Genomic DNA, 20,687 nt, shown 5'->3' on the forward strand with positions numbered 1-20,687 from the left:
ACTGTCAGCTCTTCTGGTGTGGTTTTATAATACCTCACACCTGGACTAGTGTGACAACTTTCTGTGGTATATCTGCTTGCTGCAAGTCTCTCCCCAGTCCAGTATATCTTCCATTCAGCTGCCCAAATTATTTTTCCTCAAGCACGGATATGTCCATGTTATTCTTCCAAGACCTTTCTTGAGATACTCATACATAAACCTTTGATGTCTGCTTGTCACCCAACTTTCAGTTTTTTTTTAAATTTTATTTTAGACTCGAGGGGCAAAACACAAATAGAGAACAGAGAAAAGAAACAAAAACATCATAAACTGAAATATTGGAACTTAGATACAAAGAAAGGAAAAAATGCATGTTGTGTGCATAGCAGAACATAAGAGAGGATTCAAAATATGTAACAATAAATTTTCATTTTGTTTCAAGAAAGCCTGTATGATAAATAATACACACTATGTTGAGAATTGTCCATCTTTTCTTTCCTTTTTTGTGAGTTTTCTTTTGTTTACTACCACTTTTTGACTGTTATTTTTCCCTCCCTTCCCTCCTTCCCCCACAGAAGGCTAAAATAAAGTTTAGTTATGTTTCTCTATAGCTCAACTTTTGTATCAATAAGATAGAGCATGCACAGCAGTCACATCCTGATCTATGCTAACAGGCGATATTAAGGTGAGGGTAACTGACAAGCCCCAAACCCATCTGTGAGTAAGGGGGATGTCTACCCCTAGCATTTGAAGATTTCTTCTGGGGTAGTGGGGTAGATGAGAACAATTTGTTCCAGTGGCCATGAAGGTGACTGAAAGCAGGTGCTGTGGAACTCTTAGGGCTTGGCTTGGTCAGACATTAAAGATACGAAGGTCGTCGTCCACTACATCCAGGACCATCACCAGTCATTTTGATTTTTGTCTTGCCACTGAACTTTGTTGATTCTGGTAGGGATAGTGAGGCTGATGATTTTGTGCAATTCTGCCTCACTTAAATTCATGATGGCATTGGTCTTCTTTATCTATTGTGCCACTTACTGCCCAAGACATCCTTGCAGTGGTAGTGATTTTACTTAAGCAAGACACTTTATCTCTGGGCTGCTGCTATTTTGTTTAGATTTTGCTCTTGCCTTGAATGCTCTTTCCTCATTTCTACCTGATGGATTTTCTGATTTTCTTTAGATCCCCAGCTAAAGCCCCACTTTCTCCAGGAAGCTTTTCCCAATCCCCCTTAATTCTAATGCCTCCCTATTGTTATTATTTCCTATTCATTCATTTGTTTGCTTTTCTCTCCTAGATTGTGAACTTTTCTACGTCTGGAAATATCTTTTGTCTCTCTTTGCAGCACTCCTCATACTACCTGTAGGTGCTTGATAATTGTTTATTTGCTACTACGGTCCCTCCTGTCTTCCAGTCTCTAGAGTCCTGAAATCCCCCTTTTGTTCCCTATCCACCCTACCTCACCCTGATCTAATGACCGCACTGGCTTTTATGTTATTCCCAAAAGATATTGAGCCTTTATGCCCCTACTGGTTGCCCCCATATACCTGGAACTTTTTCACTTCTTCTTGTTGCCTTTGTCTTGCCTTGAGTCCTAGCCTTTTCTGTTTGTCCTTAGAAAGTGATATAAGACCTATAGGTGGAGAGATTATTATTGTACAGCTTGGTATACATATTGAAATTGGTGTACAGAAAAACTTTCTAATAAAGTATAACATTTGAAGCTACTACCTTGAGAAGTAGTAAACTTCTTATGGTGTAGGTTTTCCAGAAAGGCTAGATTAAAACTTCATGGATATGTTGTCATGGGAATTTTTTTTTTCAGATACATATTGGTGTTGAAGGCTGTGTAAGTACAAGTTTAAAATGTGCTGTTCCCCTAATTATTAACCCATATTCTTTTTAGGTCATTATAATGTGTAATTTCTCTTGCAGGATTATGTGTCCATAAGGACACTTTGGTCTTTTGTTGACCAAATATATTATACTTTTTTTATCCTTTGGAAAGTAAAATTATTTTTTAAATTTAACAATTATGAAGTACTCAGTTACTCCCTTCTTTTCTATTTACACTGTTTTGAGAAGGGAAGGCTTTGCAGAAGCTGCTGTTTATCATTTTAAAATAAAAAAATTGTAATTTTCTATAAAAGAATAAACTGCCACTAAGGACATATCCTAGACAATTAATGAAAAAACAGCAATATAAGAAAGTATTTTGGTTTGTTACTGCACTGGCTTCAAAGCCAGGAGGTTCAAGTTCATTTAGTCAAGTTCATTTTGTGAACTTGAGAGTTACTTAATCTTTTCAGGACTTAGATTCTTTATCTTTGATCATTTGACCTCTAATGCATGTTTAAGCTTCCTCTAATTCATTCACATTTTTCCCACTGCCCTGTCCTGGGACATCTCTTTTTGATGATCTCCGTGGGTAATCTCATTGACATCCTTGACTCTGATGATTATGACTATGCAAGGGATCCTTAAGTATATCTCCAACTTGAATCTCTTTTCTTTGTGTTACTTTTTTTTCTTATTGTTTATTACGTATCTATACTTGGATAATCCACTAGCAACTAAAACTCTTTGTCCAAAAATAAAATAATCTCTATCCCCTCATGTGCTCATTTCTTAAAACTATTCTTCCTCTCTGTTTGCATATTTCTGCTATTATTATATACCTTGTCATCACAGTTAGAAGCTAAGCTGAGTGATTTGGCTTGATTTTGCCCTTCACATTCAGTTACTTATATGGTCCTAACAATTTCATAGCTAACACATTCGTATTAACTAGGAGTCCTGCATCAATCCCCTTGTCTTCTCTGCTTGTGAAATTAGCCTAGTGCAACCCATCATCTCTTAGTTGGAGTAGTGTTATTGTTAGAAAATTTTGCCAACAGATTGACTAGTTCTTTCTTGTTAGTTGTGAAAATTTCCTAATGGTAAGAATTTACTATCTTCTGGTCAAAATGAACTGGATGGGTGTTTGTGGGGGTGGGGGTGGGCGTGGGGGGTGTGTGTGTCTTTTGTTCATGGGTAGTGGGACGTTTTGATAAATTTACATTACTTCCTCTAAAAGCCTCTATTTTCCCCATAACTAGTAGAGGTTCACCACCTAGTGGAGAAATCAGTAAGCACAAGCTAAGCAATTAAGTCAGTTTTTTGTTTGTTTGTTTGTTTGTTTGTTTTCCCAATAGTGTCTGACTGTTCTTAACCTGCCGAGGCTTTCTTACTAGAGATGCTGGGACAGTTTTCCATTTCCTTCTTGAGCTCATTTTACAGATGAGGAAACTGAGGCAAACAGGGTTAAATGAATTTCCCAGAGTCACACAGCTAGTAAATGTCTGAGACCAGATTTAAACTCAGGAAGAGGAGTGAGTCATCCTGACTCCAAACTTAGTACTCTCTCCCTTGTGCCACCTTAAACTAGCCAAATTTTTGTACTATAGCTAGGGGAAAAAGAATCTTTGCTGACTTCTCTCCTAAAGCCAAGTTTTTGTACTTCCTGACAATTTCTAGAAACATTTTGGTAAAAAGCAAAAGTCTTATATTCTATGTCATTGTGAGAATAAAGGCTTAGAAGCACTAGAGGACTCAATCTAAGAGGAAAAACATTGCCTTGTTATTTTTATGAAAAGCTAAAGTACTTATTTTGTGCCTTGTTTTCCACAGATGTGAGCTGCAGGCATTTTGACTGAATCCTATTTAAAGGGGAAAAAAAGCTTTGCATGTGGCCTAGCAGCTGTGCATGGAGTATTTCATTGGGTTGAATGACTTGCTTTGTTGCTTTGGGCATAAGCACAGGGTGGTATTTAACCGTGCATCTGGAGTGTCAGGCAGTGTTGAACTAGAGACAGCAAAGCACTGGCAACTAGACTTCTTTCTGCCTTCATTTGTCACAGGCTTCATATCCTTCCTCATGACATGTTCACTGTTGATCAGAGCAGTCTGTTTTACAGTCTGCCGGACAAAACTTTTGACATTGTTTCAAGGAGCAGGCTGATAGAAAGAAACAAGGAAGAATTAACTGCTATTGGTCAAAGATTTTTCAGTACTTTATTTCTTGTATGTATGGATACCTTTTTTCTTTTCAGTTTTTTAAATTGCCTATCTTGTTTTAGTTTTACTGTTTGCATCAAATGTGACAGTGAAAAGTACTGGAAATAGGAAATTACATCTAATTAAATTTCAATTTAAATTTAAAGATCCCCCTTCCCCCCCACTAGCATTTATGTTATAACATGCCATAAACACTATGCTTGTTAACTTGGACTTCAAGAAACATTCTCATCTCTCTCCTGCTCCCCTTCCCTCCCTGTACCCCTTCCTGCTTAATCTTTGATTTAGTTTCTCTGTATGTACCACTTCTGGATAATTGGTTAATTGAACAGACATTTAAAAAAGTTATTTTGCTAACTTATGTAAAAGGTATATTATTAAAATTAACTTACTATCTTCCCTCTCTCTCCCCACTCCTCATTTAACGGGAGTCTCCTGCTCATTGTGACTTTATTATTGCACCATGCTGTTTTACATTGAGTTATTTTTAATAGAATTTGTACCATGAGGAATTCAGTTATTTTTCACAATTGAAGGTAGAATTTAGTGTCAGAAATAGAAAACAGACTTACAGTGAAATATCATAATAAAAAATGTTGGAATTGGAAAGACTTGCAAATTTATTTAGATATAGGGAAGTAAAAGAGAGTGGAGAGATTGTAAGTTAGAGTGATTGGAAGGATGGTGGTGTTCCTTAAGAGAAGTAGGGAACATTGGAGAAAAGAAGAGTTCAGTTTTTTGTATGTTTGAGGCATCTAATGGAGAGCATTTCCCATTTCAGCCACACCAAAAAATGGTTACATTCTTGTTCTTTCCATTACTCTGTCCCTCTTTGAAAATGTTTTGTTTTGTTTCTCACTGTTATCTCCTCCATTCCGCCTTTCCTTCTGTCACCCCTTCGCCTTCTCTTATCCCTCTTCTACTAACTTCTCTGAGGCAGTTACATTTGTGTACCCAACTGAGTGTGAATTTTATTCTCTCTTCCATCTCAGATGAGTGGTTGGTTCAATCATTGCCCCTTGTCCCATTCTGTTCCCATCTTCCCCTTTGCTGTAAAAGCTCTTTCATGCTTCTTTTATACAAGATAATTTTAATAGTTACTAATCCAGTCAGCAAATTGGTATGCTTGCCAAAAGGAGTGAATGACAGGCTCATGACAATGCGATTGTAACCTGCAGGAAAACACCATGCTTCTATCATCAATGCCTGTGCTCGCATCATAACAAACCCTGATGAGGTCAAAGAAAAATTTTATGAAGACCTAGAGACTCTTATTATCAATGTGCCAAAAGAGGACAAGCTTATAATTCTGGGTGACTTTAATGCCAGAGTAGGCTCAGACTACTAGATGTGACAGGGAGTCCTAGGGAGGAATGGAGTTGGAAACAGCAATGATCATTTCCTCCTGAAGACTTGTGCATCACATGACCTCACTACCAACATTGTTTTCCATTTACCTAAATGCAATAAAACTTCATCAATGCACCTTTGCAGTATAAACATTGGCATCTAATAGACTAAGCGATAGTAAGGAGAAGAGACAGACAAGATGTGAGAGTGACAAAAGCAATGTGTGGTGCAGAGTGCTGGACTGATCATAGACTTACCCTTTGCAAGCTAAATATTAGCATTCATCAAAAGTGCCACCTCAAGGCAAAATGACTGCCAAAAGAATTAGTCAACAAATTAGAGCTCTTCTCTGAGCATGAACAGTTTGTTGCTAACTTGGAGAGAAAGTTGAACCAACACACAGTTGGCAACAGTGGAGCAGAAAAGGAGTGGGCAGCTTTCAGAGATTTAGTGTACAGCACTGCATTTGCTCACCTGGGTCAGAACACTTGCAGACACTAAAACTGGTTTGATGAAAATGATGGGAAAATTCAGAAGCTGCTACACAAAAAATGAGAACTCCATAGGATTTACCAGCAGGATAGTTCATCCACCTCTAAGAAGGCAGTATTTAATTCCATCAGAAGCAAAGTACAAGCAAAAGTTAGACAGATGCAGGATTCCTGGCTCAGTAAGAAGGCAGATGAAATTCAGTTTTATGCTGATAGTAACAATGCAAAGCACTTTTATGATCCCTGAGAGCTATTTATGGACCAAAAACCTATGGTGCATAACAGTACTTAGTGCTGATGGAGCCACATTGATTAGTGATAAGAACATGATTCTAGAGAGGTGGACTGAACACTTTCATAGAGTTCTCAACAGACCATCATCAATCAATGCTGAGGTCGTCAACCTCTTTTATCTCAGGTTGAAGTCTATCCCTCCTTAGCTGAACTTCTAACTGAAGAAGAGATTTGAGGGCCATTAGGCTCCTTTCATGTGGCAAAGCACCTGGTGCTGATTCTGTTCCACCTCAGATTTACAAGGTATGGGGACCATTGCTCATACAAAAGTTGACTGAAGTTTTCCAGGTTATATGGCAAGAGGAAGTTATTTCATAGGAGTTGCCTCTACTGTCCATCTCTATAAAGGTAAAGGGAATAGATTGTCCTGTGATAATCACGGGGGTTGGGGGCGGGGGGTGTCTCTCAGTCATTGCTGGCAAAATTCTTGCTAGAGTCCTCCTTAGTAGGCTGTGATCCTTCATCCAGAAGATGGTCATATACCTGAGAGCCAATGTGGTTTCAGAAAGGGCCAAGGAACAGTCGGTATGGTGTTTGCTGCCCGACAACTCCAGGAGAAGTGCCAGGAGCAGCACAGATGTCTATACACAACATTTGTAGATCTGACCAAGGTCTTTGACACTGTTAGTCATGAGGGCATATGGAAAATTATGTCAAAATTTGGTTGCCCATAGAAGTTTGTCAGTATTGTACGTTAATTTCACGATGGCATGTTTGCCTGGGTTCAGGATAGTGGACAATGCTTTCGTGCCTTCCCAGTCATCAATGGAGTGAAACAGGGCTGCGTGCTTTCTCCCATGCTTTTTAGCATGATATTTTCAGTCATGTTGTCAAATGCTTCCAATGAGAATGAACAAGGCATCAAGGTCAAATACTGTACTGATCATAAATTCTTCAATTTAAAAAGGCTACAAACCAAGACCAAAGTGGAGCAAGTATTGGTGTATAATTTTGATGATTGGGCACTCATTGCAACCTCTGAAGCTGAGATGCAACAAAATATGGATCACTTCTTTGCTGCTTGTGCTAATTTTGCCTAATAATTAACACCAAGAAAACACAGGTGCTCCATCAGCCACCACCATAGCATCCATACGTAGAACCATTGGTTACAACAAATAAAGAAGTTTTGTATGCTGTGGATAAGTTCACTTACTTAGTAGTGTATTTTCCAGTGATGTACACATTGACAGTGAGGTTGACACACATTCCTACAGCTAGCTCAGCGTTTAGGAGGCTTTGAAGAAAACTATGGGAGAGAAGAGGTATTAGACTACCAAACTGAAGGTCTACAGAACCATTGTGGTGAACTCATGTTGTATGACTGTGAAACATGGACAGTCTACCAATGCCATGCCTGGAAACAGAATTGCTTCCCCTTGAACTGTCTTGGGAAGATTCTGAGGATCACCTGGTAGGATAAGTTACCAGACATTGAAGTCCTTGCTCAAGCTGAACTGCCAAACATTCAAACTATACTTCAGAGAGCACAATTCTGATGGCCTGGCTGTGTTGTTCAAATGTAAAATATATGCTTGCCAAAATGGCTATTTTATGGAGAACTTGCATAGGGCAGGTGATCACATGGTGGTCCGAAGAAGCAATAGAAGGACTCTCTCAAGAACTTTGGATTTGACTGTGCAACATGGGAGACACTGGCACAGGATCACTTAGCATGGCATGCCCACATCAGAAAAGGTGCTGTATTCTGCAAGCAAAGCAGAATTGAGACAGCACAAAGGAAATGTAGGATGCATAAATTTGGAATAACCACCCCAAATATCTATGCCTAATCTGTGGCAGAGCATTCTGAGCTCCTATTGGTCTGATCAGCCACAGTCAGACCTATTGAAACTTCACTTTATCATGGTGACAACAACCAACCAATACAAGGTAATTTATCCTTCTCTACCTCTCCCTTCTCCCAGTGCATACCTCTTTCTTACTCCTTGATTTTTTTTCTTTTGTGGATATCGTACTGTCATAGTCAATTTATACTCATGTGCTCTATCAATGCATACTCATCTCCTAACTGCCCTAGGAATGACGTAAATGTACACGGACTTAAATGTGTCATTTTCCATGTAGGAATGTACCCTTAACCTTAAACTTGTTGAATGCCTTCTGATTTCTTTTTCATGTTTACCTTTTTATACTTTTCCTGAGTCTCATATTTGGAAATCAGAGATTTTGTATTCTGCTCTGGTCTTTTCATCAACAATGCGTGAAAGTTCTCTTTTTTTTTTTATTAAATGCCCTTTTATTTCCCCTGGAGGATTATACTCAATTTTGCTGGGTAAGTGATTCTAGGTTGTAATCCTAGCTTCTTTTCTCTCCAGAATATCATAACTCATGCCCCTGCAGTCCTTTAACATAGAATTTGATAAATTGTGTGTTGTATTGACTGTGGCTCCAGAATGTTTGAATGTCTTCCCTCTGTATGCTTGTAATATTTCCTTTTTGGACTGGGAGCTCTGAAATTTGTTTACAGTATTCCTGAGTGTGGTGATCAATGAATTTCCTTTCAATTTCAATTTCTATTTCACCATCTGGTTCTAGTATATTGGGACAGTTTTGCTTGATGATTTCTTGATATATGATGTCTGTTCTTTTTTGATCATGGCTTTCAGGTAGTGCAGTACTTCTTAAATGATCTCTTCTCAATTTATTTTCCAATTGAGTTGTTTTTCCAGTGAGAGATTTCACATTTTCTTCTGCTTATTCATTCTTGTGATTTTGTTTGATTGTTTCTTTATGTCTCCTGGACTGATTAGCTTCCAGTTACCAATTCTGATTTTTAAGCAGTTTTCTTCAGTGAGCTTTTGTACCTTCTTTTCCATTTGACCAGTTCTGCTTTTTGCAGAATTATTTTCTTTTTATATCATTTCATTTGTCCAGTTTTGCTTTTTTAAGAGTTTTTCTCTTTGGTGGATTTTTGTGCCTCTTTTACTATTTGGCTTATTCTGTTTTTTAAGTGTCATTTCTTCTTGCATCACTCATTTCTTTTCCCAGTTTTTCCTTTACCTCTCTTACTTGATTTTTAGAATTCTTTTTCAGCCCTTTCATGAGTTACTTTTGAGACTGAGACCAAACCACATTTTCCTTGAGGTTTTGCATGTAGTCATTTTGACATTGTTGTCCTCTTCTGAGTTTGTATTTTGATCTTCCCTTTCACCATAGTTAGTTAGTAGCTATGGTCAAATTCTTTTTTGTTGCTCACTCATTTTTCCAGCTTCTTTCTTGACTTTTAACTTCATGTTAAAATTGGGCCCTGCTCCCAGGATGGAGGGGACACTGTCCAGACCTTCAGGTTTTTGGTTCCGTACTTTTTAGAGTTAGTTCTGCAAGTGTGTAAGTTTTCAATTTTTCCAAGATTATTTGTTCTGAGGTCAGGTGTGGTAGCTGTTCTTTTGGCCTGTACTCTGAACATCTACAAGTTATCTGTTCCGGAACTGACCAGGAACCTGCTCCCCTGCATCCAAGATTTCTAGTGTGCTAGTGCTGCTCTTAATTTTGAGACTGTGGCCCATAACCAAGTATGGGCAATGCAACCAAATCCTGCATGCAGTGTCAGCAAAGGGGTTCTTTCAATCTTCTTCTGACCAGTTGTCCAGCCCCATTACTGAGATACCTGGAAATTGCTGCAGCAGATTCAGTTGCCCCCAAGGCTTGCTGCTGTTTTGTGCTAGGGCCAGGGTCATCTTACTACTGGTTTTCTGGGTGCAGTGTGCCCTGGACTGCATTTCTCTTAACCCCAGTGTCACAGCTTTTCTTGCTGTCTTTCTATGTTGTCTGGGGATAGAACATTGTTTTCCCCCATCCTTTTGTTTTTCCAGCTCCAGAGTTTGTTTTGAGACTTTTCTTTTAAAGTTGGAGGGGAATTTGGTAGTGGTTGGATCAGTTTCTGCCTTTACTCTCCACTATCTTGGCTGCACCTCAGCACCTAATTGATGTTTTATGCTCCACTGTACTCATATCTCCTATTTCCTTCTCTCCCTCAGCTGATGTTCCTCATTGGCTGAATTGATGCCATTTGCCTGATCTCTCCTTCCCCCTCCCACCACACCCTTTCTTTTCTGTCTAAGCTCTTTCACATAATCCTTGAACCTTCATTTGAATTAAGTGGGTTTCTCTTGGCAAAGGCCAATCTTTTTATCTAGTCTCTTAATAAATGAATAAATTTAAAAATTTGTAAAGCATTTAAAATATGTAAAGCATTGTAGATAAATAGGAAAGTAAGAGCCCTTCAAGGATCTGATATTCTTATAGGGGAGACTGAGCTTATGGAACATTTCAACTTCAAGTCTGATAGTAAGGTCTTACATAGTCCATAGGGAGTACTGGCAAAGCAGATAGAGTAATACCTCTTCCTTAATGTCATTTCCGTTGAAGAAATCACATCAACATCTTATATTGAACCATTTAATGGTACCAAGCCTTTTGTTGGCAAGAATTTTTTTTTCTTGTTGTTTCGTAGTTGAGACTATGGTGTCTGTCAACAGGAGTAATTGCCAATATGTGTCCCCATGTGGGTTGCTTTCCAGGAAGATTACTGTGAGTAGTGATCTGGAAGCATTGCTATTCTCCAGACTCTTTGGTTCAAAGTTCTAGGATGTTTCCATCAGTGTGACTGAGAGGACATGATAATCTTCTCCAGTAAATTGCTCTTTTAAACATCCTCCCATTCTTAGCTTTAGTTTCTTCATTTCTTTCTTTTTTTCAAACATGCCCAAATTTTTCCCATGCTAAAAAGTTTTTACCAACCCCCGTTCTTCCTTTGATCAATCGTCCCCTGTATGTTTCTTATTTTTCTCAGCAAAATTACTAGAAAAAGCTCATTGCCTTCACTTCATTTTTTCAGTTTGGTTTCTGACCTCATTACCCAACTGAAACTACTCTTTTCAAACTTAACAAAGGGAATTTGTTAATCGAGAAATTTCATGTCCCTTTCCCAGTGACCACTCTTCTTTTTGACCTGATACTTTAGTCATTGTTGACTATTCTGTTCTCCTGGATGATTTTTGTTTTGCAGAGTTTTGTGACACTATTCTCTCTTGGTTCTCGTCTTATCGCTGTGTCCATTCCACAGCCTCCTTTGCTATATAGCCTTCTGTGCTCCATTCAGGGTCTTTCTAGATCTCATTTTCAGATCTCTTACTTGGTGACCATATCACTTGCCATGAACTTAATCATTATGTCCCAAACACACATCTCTTCAGAATTGCCCTGTTTCTTTGAAAGTAACAGTTCTACAAGTGGCCCCAGTTTGTAAACTTTGTGTTAAGTGCTAGTTGTCAACTCACATGCCCAATCAATTAATTATTTCTATCCTTATAATGTCACTTGCATCTAGTCCCTTTTATGTGATTGCTGGTCCTATTTCTAGACCACACCCTCATCAGTTCCTATGTAATGCATTACATTGGCCTCTTAACTGATCTCCCTGCTTCAGGTCTCTCTTTACTTGAGTTCATCTTCCGCTCATCTGCCAAAGTGATTTTCCTTAAGTGCAGACCAGACCATACCACCAATCAACTTAAGTGGTTCCTTATTGCCTCTGGGACAAAATATAAACTCATTTTTAGCATTTAAAACCTTTCAAAACCTGGCCCTAACTTTTTTTGTGGATGTGGATCCTCATTATGAGTCTTTTGGAATTATCTTGGATTATTATATTGATGAGCAGAGATAAAGCTATCATAGTTGATCATTACACAATGTTGCAGTTACTGTGTACAGTGTTCTCCTGGTTCTGTTCACTTTACTGAGCTTTAGTTCTGCTCATTATCTCTTATAGAACAATAGTATTTCATTAACATTCATGTACTACAGCTTATTTAGCCATTCCCCAAATTGATCCCCCTCAGCTTCCAATTCTTTGCCACCACAAAGAGAGCTGCTGTGAATATTTTTATATTTGTGGGTGCTTTTCCCTTTTTTGTGGTCTCTTTGGGATACAGAGCTAGTAGTATTATTGCTGGATCAAAGGGTATGCATAGTTCCAAACTGGTCTACAAAATGGTTGTATCAATTCAGAACTCCGGCAATAGTGACTTAGTATTCCAGTTTTCCCACTTCTTCTCCAACATTTGTCATTTTTCTTTTCTGTCATATTAGCCAATGTGATAGGTGTGAGGTGGTACTTCAGGGTTGTTTTATATTGCATTTCTCTAAATTAATAGTGATTTAGAGCAGTTTTTAATATGACTGTAGATAGGACTATTTCTCCATTTGGGAACGACTTGTATTCTTATAAATTTAACTTAGTTCTTTATACATTTGAAACATGAGGCCTTTCTTAGAGCACTGGCTGTAAAAATTGTTTCCTGGCTTTTTATTTTCCTTCCAGTCTTGGTAGCATTGGGGGTGTGTGGGTGGGTGTGGATATGTAAAAAATTTTTAATGTAATGTAATCAAGGTTATCTCTTTTGCATTTAATAGTGTTCTCTATCTCTTATTTGATCATAAATTCTTCCATTCTCCTTAGATCTGACAAGTAAAGTATTCTTTGCTCTCCTAATTTTCTTATGGTATCACTCTTTATGCCTAAATTGTGTACCTATTTTGATCTTATATTGGTATACAGTGTAAGATGTTGGTCTTTGTCTACTTTCTGACATACTGTTTTCTAGTTTTCCCAGCAGTTTTTGTCAAATAGTGAGTTCTTATCCCAGAAATTGAAATCTTTGAGTTTATCAAACAGTAGATTGCTGTAGTCATTGCCTACTATGTCTTGTGTACCTAACCTATTCCACTGATCCACCACTCTATTTCTGAGTTTTGATGATTATTGCTTTATAATACAGTTTATTATCTGATATTGCTAGGCCACTTTTCTATGCATTTCTTTTCATTAGTTCCCTCGATATTCTGAACTTCTTGTTCTTCCAGATGAATTTTGTTATTTTTTTAAACTCAAAATAACTTTTTGGTAGTTTGCTTGGTATAGCACTGAATAAGTAAATTAATATAGATAAATTGTCATTTTTATTATATTAGCTTGACCTAACCATTAGCAACTGATACTTTTATAATTATTAAATCTGACTTTATTTATTTGAGAAGTGCTTTGTAATTGTGTTTCTGTAGTTCCTGAGCTTGTCTTTGCAGGTAAACTCCCAAATATTTTATATTGTCTACATTTACTTTCATAAAAATTTCTCTTTCTATTGTACCTAGGCTTTATTAGTAATATATAGAAATGCTGATTATTTATAAGGGTTTATTTCATATTCTGCAACTTTGCTAAAGTTGGTTATTTCATGTAGTTTTTAAGTTGATTCTCTAAGATTCTCTAAGTATAACATCATATCATCTGCGAAGAGTTGATTGCTTTGTTTCTTCATTGCCTATTCTCATTTCTAGAATTTTTTTTCTCTTATTGCTAAAGCTAACGTTTTTAATACCATGTTTAATAATAGTGGTGATAATGGACTTTCTTATTTCATCCCTGATCTTATTGGCAATGCTTCTAACTTATCTTCATTATGTATAGTGCTTGCTGATGGTTTTAGATAGATGCTACTTAACATTTTAAGGAAAATGCCATTTATTCCTAACCTCTATAGTGTTTTTAATAGGAGTGGTTGTATGTTGTCCAAAACTTTTTCTGCATCTATTGATATGGTCAGTTATGCTGATAGTTTTCCTAATATTCAAACAGCCCTACATTCCTGGTGTAAATCTGACGTGGTCATAGTGTGTTATCCTCGTGATAAATTGCTCTAATCTCTTTGCTAATTTTCATTTAAAATTTTTGCTTCTATATTCATTAGGGAGTTTGGTCCATAGTTTTCTTTCTCTGTTTTTGCTCTTCCCAATTTAGGTATCAGCCCCATATTTACATCATATAAAATATTTGGGAGGACTCCTTTATCTATTTTCCCAAATAGTTTACATAGTATTAGAATTAATTGTTCTTTAAATGTTTGGTAGAATTCACTTGCAAATTCCTTTGGCCCTGGTAATTTGTTATTTAAGTATATTATTTCTTTTCTTATTCTGGGAAATTAATATTTTTGTAAATATTAATCCATTTCACTTAGATTGTTAGATTTATTGCCATACAAATAGCTCCTAATTTTTGTTTTAGTTTCCTCTTCATTGGTGGTAAATTTACCTTTTTATTTTTGGTACTTTTATTTTGATACTGGTTTTCTTTTTAAATTAATTTAACCAATGGTTTATGAATATTTTGTTTTTGTAAAACTAACTCTTAGTTTTCTTTATTAGTTCAATAGTTTTCTTACTCTGTTTTGTTATCTCTCCTTTGATTTTCAGAATTTCTAATTTGATATTGAGGATTTTTAATTCTTCCAGCTTTTTTAGTTGCATGCCCAATTCATTGATCTTTTCTTTCTCTATTTTATTCATGTAAGCATTTAGAGATAATAAAAATTTCCACTAGCAACTGCTTTGGTTGCGTTCCCTAGATTTCCGTATGTTGCCTCATCGTCATTCTCTTTGCTGAAATTATTGATTGTATCTGTGCTTTGTTTGATTCTGTGATATGATTCTTCAGGATTAAATTATTTGGTTTCCAATTAATTTTTAGTCTATCTTTCCATGGCGCTTTATTACCTGTAATTTTTATTACATAATCTGAAAAAGGATGCATTTAATATTTCTGTTTTTCTTCATTTACTTGTGAGGTTTTTATGCCCTAATACATGGTCAGTTTTTGTATAGCTGCCTTGTGCCACTGAGGAAAAGGTATCTTCCTTTCTATCCCTTTAGTTTTTTTTAGAGGACTACCATATATAAGTTATTAAATTCTACTCATCTCCTTAACTTCTTCCTTGTTTATTTTGTATTTAGATTTATTTAGTTCTCAGAGTTGAGGTTGAGGTCCCCCACTAGAATAGTTTTGCCTTCTCTTTCCTCCTGTAGCTCACTTAACTTCTCTAAGAATTTGGATGCAATATTACTTGGTGCATATATGCATATAATTAATTGTACTTCATTGTCTAGGATTTTATCAAGATGTAGTTTCCTTCCTTATCTCTTTTAATTAGATCTATTTTTGCTTTTGCTTTATCTACAAGATAAGGATTGTTACCCCTGCTTTTTAAAAAAAATTTCAGCTAAAGCATAATATATATATATATATATGTGTATTCTGCATTTTACCTTTATTCTCTCTTTGCTTCTCTGCTTCAGATATATTTCTTGCAAACAACATATTATAAAATTCTGGTTTTTAATCCATTCTGTTATCCACTTCCGTTTTATGGGAGAGTTCATCCTATTCATATTCATGGTTATGATTACTAATTGTATTTCCCTTCATCCTATTTAACGCGCCCCCCCCCCCCCCCCCATTTTATATTTTTCTTTCTCCTTTTACCCTGTCCCTCTCTGTACCCTCCCTTCTGTCATTCCCCTTGCTTTCTTTTTATCTTTCACCTCCTACTTACCTATAGGGTACTATAATTTTCTATATCCTGCTGAGTGTGTTATTCCCTCTTTGAGTTGAATTCAGGGAGAGTAAGGTTCAAGCAAGGTTCACTGTCTCCATTCTTTCCTTCTATTGTAGTAGGTCTTTTGTGCCTCTTTGTGTTATAATTTATCCTATTCTGCCTTCCCATTTTCTCTTATTCCAATACAATCCTTTTTTCACCCCTAAACTTTTTTTATATTGTCACATGAAAGTCTGCTTATACCCACATCTTCTATGTATATTATGTCCAACTGCCATAATAGAGATGCAGTTTTCTAGAGTTACAAGAATCACCTTCCGCTGTAAGGATGTAAACAGTTTAATCTTTTTGAATAAAATGTTTTTTTCTTTACTGTTTACCTTTTTATGCTTCCCTTGAGTCTTGTATTTGAAGATTGAATTATCTATTCAGCTCTTATCTTTTTATTAGAAAAGTTTGAAAGGTCCCTATTTCATTGAATATCTTGTTTTTTCTCTGAAAGAGTTTTCCCAGTTTCCCTGGGTAGTTGATGCTTGGTTGGTTTCCTCAGTGGTACAAAAACAGACCATGTATTAAGGTACAACTCGAGCTTCATTGTTTTCTGGCATGTCATGTTCCAAGCCCTCCATTTCTTTAATGTAGAATTTGTTAAGTACTGTGTAATCATAACTGTGACTCCTAGATGTTTGAGTTGTTTTCTTTTTGGCTGCTCACAGTATTTTCTCCTTGACTTTTGGTAATTCTGGTATTTGGCTACAATGTTCCTTGGAATTTTCATTTTGGGATCTTTAAGAGGTGTTTGCTAGATTCTTTCAATGACTATTTTACCCTCTGGCTCTAGGACATCAGAGCAGTTTTCCTTGATACTTTCTTGAAATATGCTGTCCAGGCTTTTTTTTTGATCATGACTTTCAGGTAGTTCAATAATTTTTTTTTAAATTTTATTATTATTATTTTTAATGTTTTACAATCACTGCCAAAAAATTAAGATTTTATCCCCCCCACCTACCCCCCACTACCCCCCTCCCTCCCCATGACAGCATACATTTCTGTGTAGGTTCTACATATACTTTCCTATTGAGTACATTTTCACTATAGTCATGCTATGTGGTCGAACTAAAATAAATGGAAGAAATCATATAACAAATCAAAACATGATACACAAAAACACACACACACACAAACATGATCTGCTACATTCTGCGAATGACTTCCATATTTCTTTCTCTGAGTGTGGAAGGCGTTTTGCCTTAGAAAACCACCATTGGGATTTTTTTTTTTAATAAGTTCTTGCATTATTATGAAATTCCAAGTCTACCAGAAAAAACTCTCACACACTGTGGTCGTTGCTATGCACAAAGTTCTCCTGGTTCTGCTCCTTTCACTCAGCATCAGATCATATAAGTCCTTCCAGGTCTCCCTGAAGTCTTCTTGTTCATCATTTCTTATGGCACAATAGTACTCCATTACATTCATATATACCATAATTTATTCAGCCATTCTCCAATTGATGGGCATGCCCTTGACTTCCAGTTTTTGGCAACTACAAAGAGTGCTGCTGTAAATATTTTTGTACATGTGGGACCCTTTCCCATTTTTATGATCTCTTGGGGATACAGTCCTAGTAGCAATATTGCTGGGTTAAAGGGTAGTTCAATAATTCTTAAAAGTATCTCTCTTGGATCTTTTCTCCAGGTCATTTGTTTTTCCAGTGAGGCATTTTACATTTCCTTCTATTTTTTCATTCTTTTGATTGTGTTTGACTGATTCATGATGTCTCATAGAGTCATTATCTTCTATTTGACCAATTCTACTTTTAAAAGAATTATTTTCTTTTATTTTTTAAGTTGTTTTTTTCTGTCATATTTTATGCTTCCTTTTCCAAGCTTTTTTCTTTTTTAAAAATATTTTTTCATAATTCTACAAAACTCATTTCTTTTTCCATTTTAGTAGTTCTTCTAGAGTTATCAGTGATTTTCTTAATTGCTTAATCTAATGTCATTTTCTCAGTTCTCCTCATCTTTCTTAATCTTTATGGTATTTGACATGATTGATTATCTTATTCTGGATTTTTATCCTCTTGTTTGAAGAAATTCTGTCCTGGTTCTGTGTGTCCCAATAACCCTTCTTAGTCACTTTTGCTGTCTCTCTATCTCTGTTCCTCAAACCCTTGTCCTGCAACCCTCTTCTCTCTTCATACTGTTTCTTTTGATCTGATTAACGCCTGTGAGTTTTGTTATGTTGATACTCTTGATTCCCAGAACTGTATCTAAGGCCTAGTTTCTCTCCTCTATTATAGTAATGCATCACCAGTGACCTTTCAGCAGTCTTGAAGGTGCTCTGTAGGCACCTGAAACTTGGCATTTTCAAAACAGAACTTATTTTGGAATCAAATTCAATTTCCTTACATAATTGTCTCACTGTTGTTCATGCAGCAGTATATGTCATCCTTGATTCCTCATACTTAACCAAGTGTCTGTCCTTCGCGTTACTCTCCCTTGTCATTTTTACCTCCATGACATCTCTACTATTTGTCCTAATTTTTCTACTCAAGACAGCCACCACCCTGGTTCAGGCCTTCATCATTCCTTGAAGTAGTCTTCTCATAGGGTAGGAGTGGGGGCAGAGAGGAAGAGAATAAGCATTTATATATGGCTCTTCCTATGTGACAGGCACTGTGCCAAGCATATTATAGATTTTACAGACTCATTTGAGCCTCAAGTGTAGGTGCTTTTTTTAATCCTCATTTTACAATTGAAGAAAGTGGAGCCTACACAGGTTAAGTAATTTAGCTAGAATCTCTCAGCTAGTAAGTATCAGGCCAATTTTGAACTCATGTCTTCATGAGTCCAGATCCACTGTTTTCAACACCTAAACTACCTTGGTAACTTGTCTTAACTCCTGAAATCCATTCTGCTTTCTACTTGAATCAGCTATCATCATTCTTTTCTTACAGTTTAGGAATGCTAAGGCACTTTCCACCTACACAACCCAGTAAATTTCAATGATTCCAGAGTTAAAATTTTTTATTTTGCATTAAATAGTTGTTGCAACCTGGCCCCCTCTTATTTGTCCCAATCTTATTACTCTTTCCTCCCTCCACAAACTTTTACAGTCTAGCCACACAGTCTTACTGGCTGTTCCTCCCAGGACAGTTTTACTTTTTACTATTCTCTGTGCCTGGAATACTCTCCTCACCATCTATTGTATTGCTCTAACTAACTTATTTCAAGAAAAGATACAAATCATCCCTTCTTCATTATCCCACCCTGTTTCCCACATCTTCCACCCTAATTGTTAGCATCTTCTACTTAAGGTTGCCATTCCTTTTATATCTAGTTACTTAAGTATTGTCTCCCCTATTGTAATGTGATCTTTTTAAGGAGCAGGACTGTTCTAGCCTTTTAAAAATGATCTTATTGTTTAGAACAGTGCCTCTCACATAAAGCTCAATCCATGCTTTTTGGTTGATTAATATGACTTAGTGGATGGAAATGTTTTGCCTGAGTATAATTTCATGCCAGAAATAGAGATTTAGGGTTTCTAAATTTCTTTTTTAAAGACCAACATTTTTAATTAGTTAATATGTTAATAATTAGTTAATATATATAATATAGTTAATAATTAGAAATTTGCATGTAAGTAATGCGCAATTAATATTTGCTAGAGTTATTTTATTTACAGCCTGCAGATAAACTTAGAAAAGCAAGTTTTAACAGTTTACAGAAAATAGAATCTTCTTGTGTCTGTTTACTGTTTAACAGAAGTCAAAGAACAATCTGCAGAAGAGGATGGTGAAACAGAAGTGGACATCAACAAGCAGCTAACACCAGCTCTCCAGCGCTCAGTATCTGAGGAATCCACCAGCTCTACTGTTTCTGTTGGAGTAGAAGCTAAAATCAGGTTAGAGGGAGAATAAATGCAGTAGGACTAGATAACACAATTGTGTTTGGGGGAAAGTTACTGATTTGTATAGCAGGAAGTGTAATTTTGGGAGCATCATTGGAGGAGAAAGTATAGATGATTTGAAACCATATTACAAACTGAGAGCTGCTAAATTTGGAGAAGGCAGGTTAAAGGCTGTGTTAGAGAACTGAAGACTGGACAGCTTTGGCAAAATACAGGCATTGCTTGCTGGTTGTTAAGGAGGAAAACATGTTTTTTAGGCATTGCTTTTAATTAGCAGAACAATTATTAAGACAGTGTTTAGTTAAATTTGTTACTTTTAGTTTGTAAGCTTAAAAAGTTTCTCTTTAATAAAAGTTGATTTTTAGAAATAATATTTTTGAAGATGAGATCATAGATTTACAACTGAAAAGAATTTTACTGGTCCTTTTGTCCAAATAAGGACTTTGAAGTTGTGATTTGGTCTGCATAGTAAGTGGAGGTGTGGTACAGTTTCGGCTTAATATGTAAATAACTTAACAAACTTAACTGCTAAAATGAAATGGATTACTTTCTATCACTCTTAGTATTCAGACAGAATGGTTAATTATAGATCAAGCACACTGTATAAGGAATTCAGGTATTGGTTAGAAGCTTGGAGTAATTAAACTCTAAAGACTTTAAGGTTCATGATTCTTTGTCTTTCCTTGCAATATTCTCATAAGTACAGTGCTTGACCTATTGGAGAATAAATACTTATTGATAGGAAAGTTCGATGTGTTTATCATCAGGTCTCAGTTATAATTTAATTTGGTTTCTCCCATTTTCTAGTTTGCTGCTTGTTGTTCAAATTTAGACTTAGTTCTTTGGCTCCTTAGAAATGAATATGTATTATTCATTATATTAATATGATGAAACTCTAATTGTACTTAATTCACAGATTTTTGTTACCTTGCCAATTATAGGAACAATGTGTCTGCTTCGTTTGCCTCTTACTGTATTTCATGGATAAGTTTTCTCTTTAGTAACCATGTGAGAGTAACATTTAGCTTTTTAATATCAGTATTGTATTACTTGAAAAATTAAAGAAATTGTTTTGAACAATACCGCAGATGGGAAAGTCAGAAGATTTTAATGTAGATAATTGTCTACTCTAGCTTTCATTTAATCTAATCTTTCACACCAAAATATATAAACATGAGTTCATAGTAGT

General features: G+C 36.2%; 1 protein-coding gene across 9 annotated transcripts in view; it reads left to right on the forward strand.

Moving 5' to 3' along the window:
- Positions 1-20,687, forward strand: part of KMT2C (lysine methyltransferase 2C) — a 285,522-nt gene that overhangs the window by 79,667 nt on the left and 185,168 nt on the right. For all 9 annotated transcript variants that reach the window (XM_072652159.1, XM_072652155.1, XM_072652152.1 and 6 more), the window contains exon 3: positions 19,354-19,492. In XM_072652159.1, coding sequence (XP_072508260.1) covers positions 19,354-19,492 — 139 coding nt within the window. The remainder of the gene's footprint in view (positions 1-19,353; positions 19,493-20,687) is intronic.

This window comes from Notamacropus eugenii, chromosome 3, assembly GCF_028372415.1.
Source record: "Notamacropus eugenii isolate mMacEug1 chromosome 3, mMacEug1.pri_v2, whole genome shotgun sequence".
NCBI lineage: Eukaryota > Metazoa > Chordata > Mammalia > Diprotodontia > Macropodidae > Notamacropus > Notamacropus eugenii.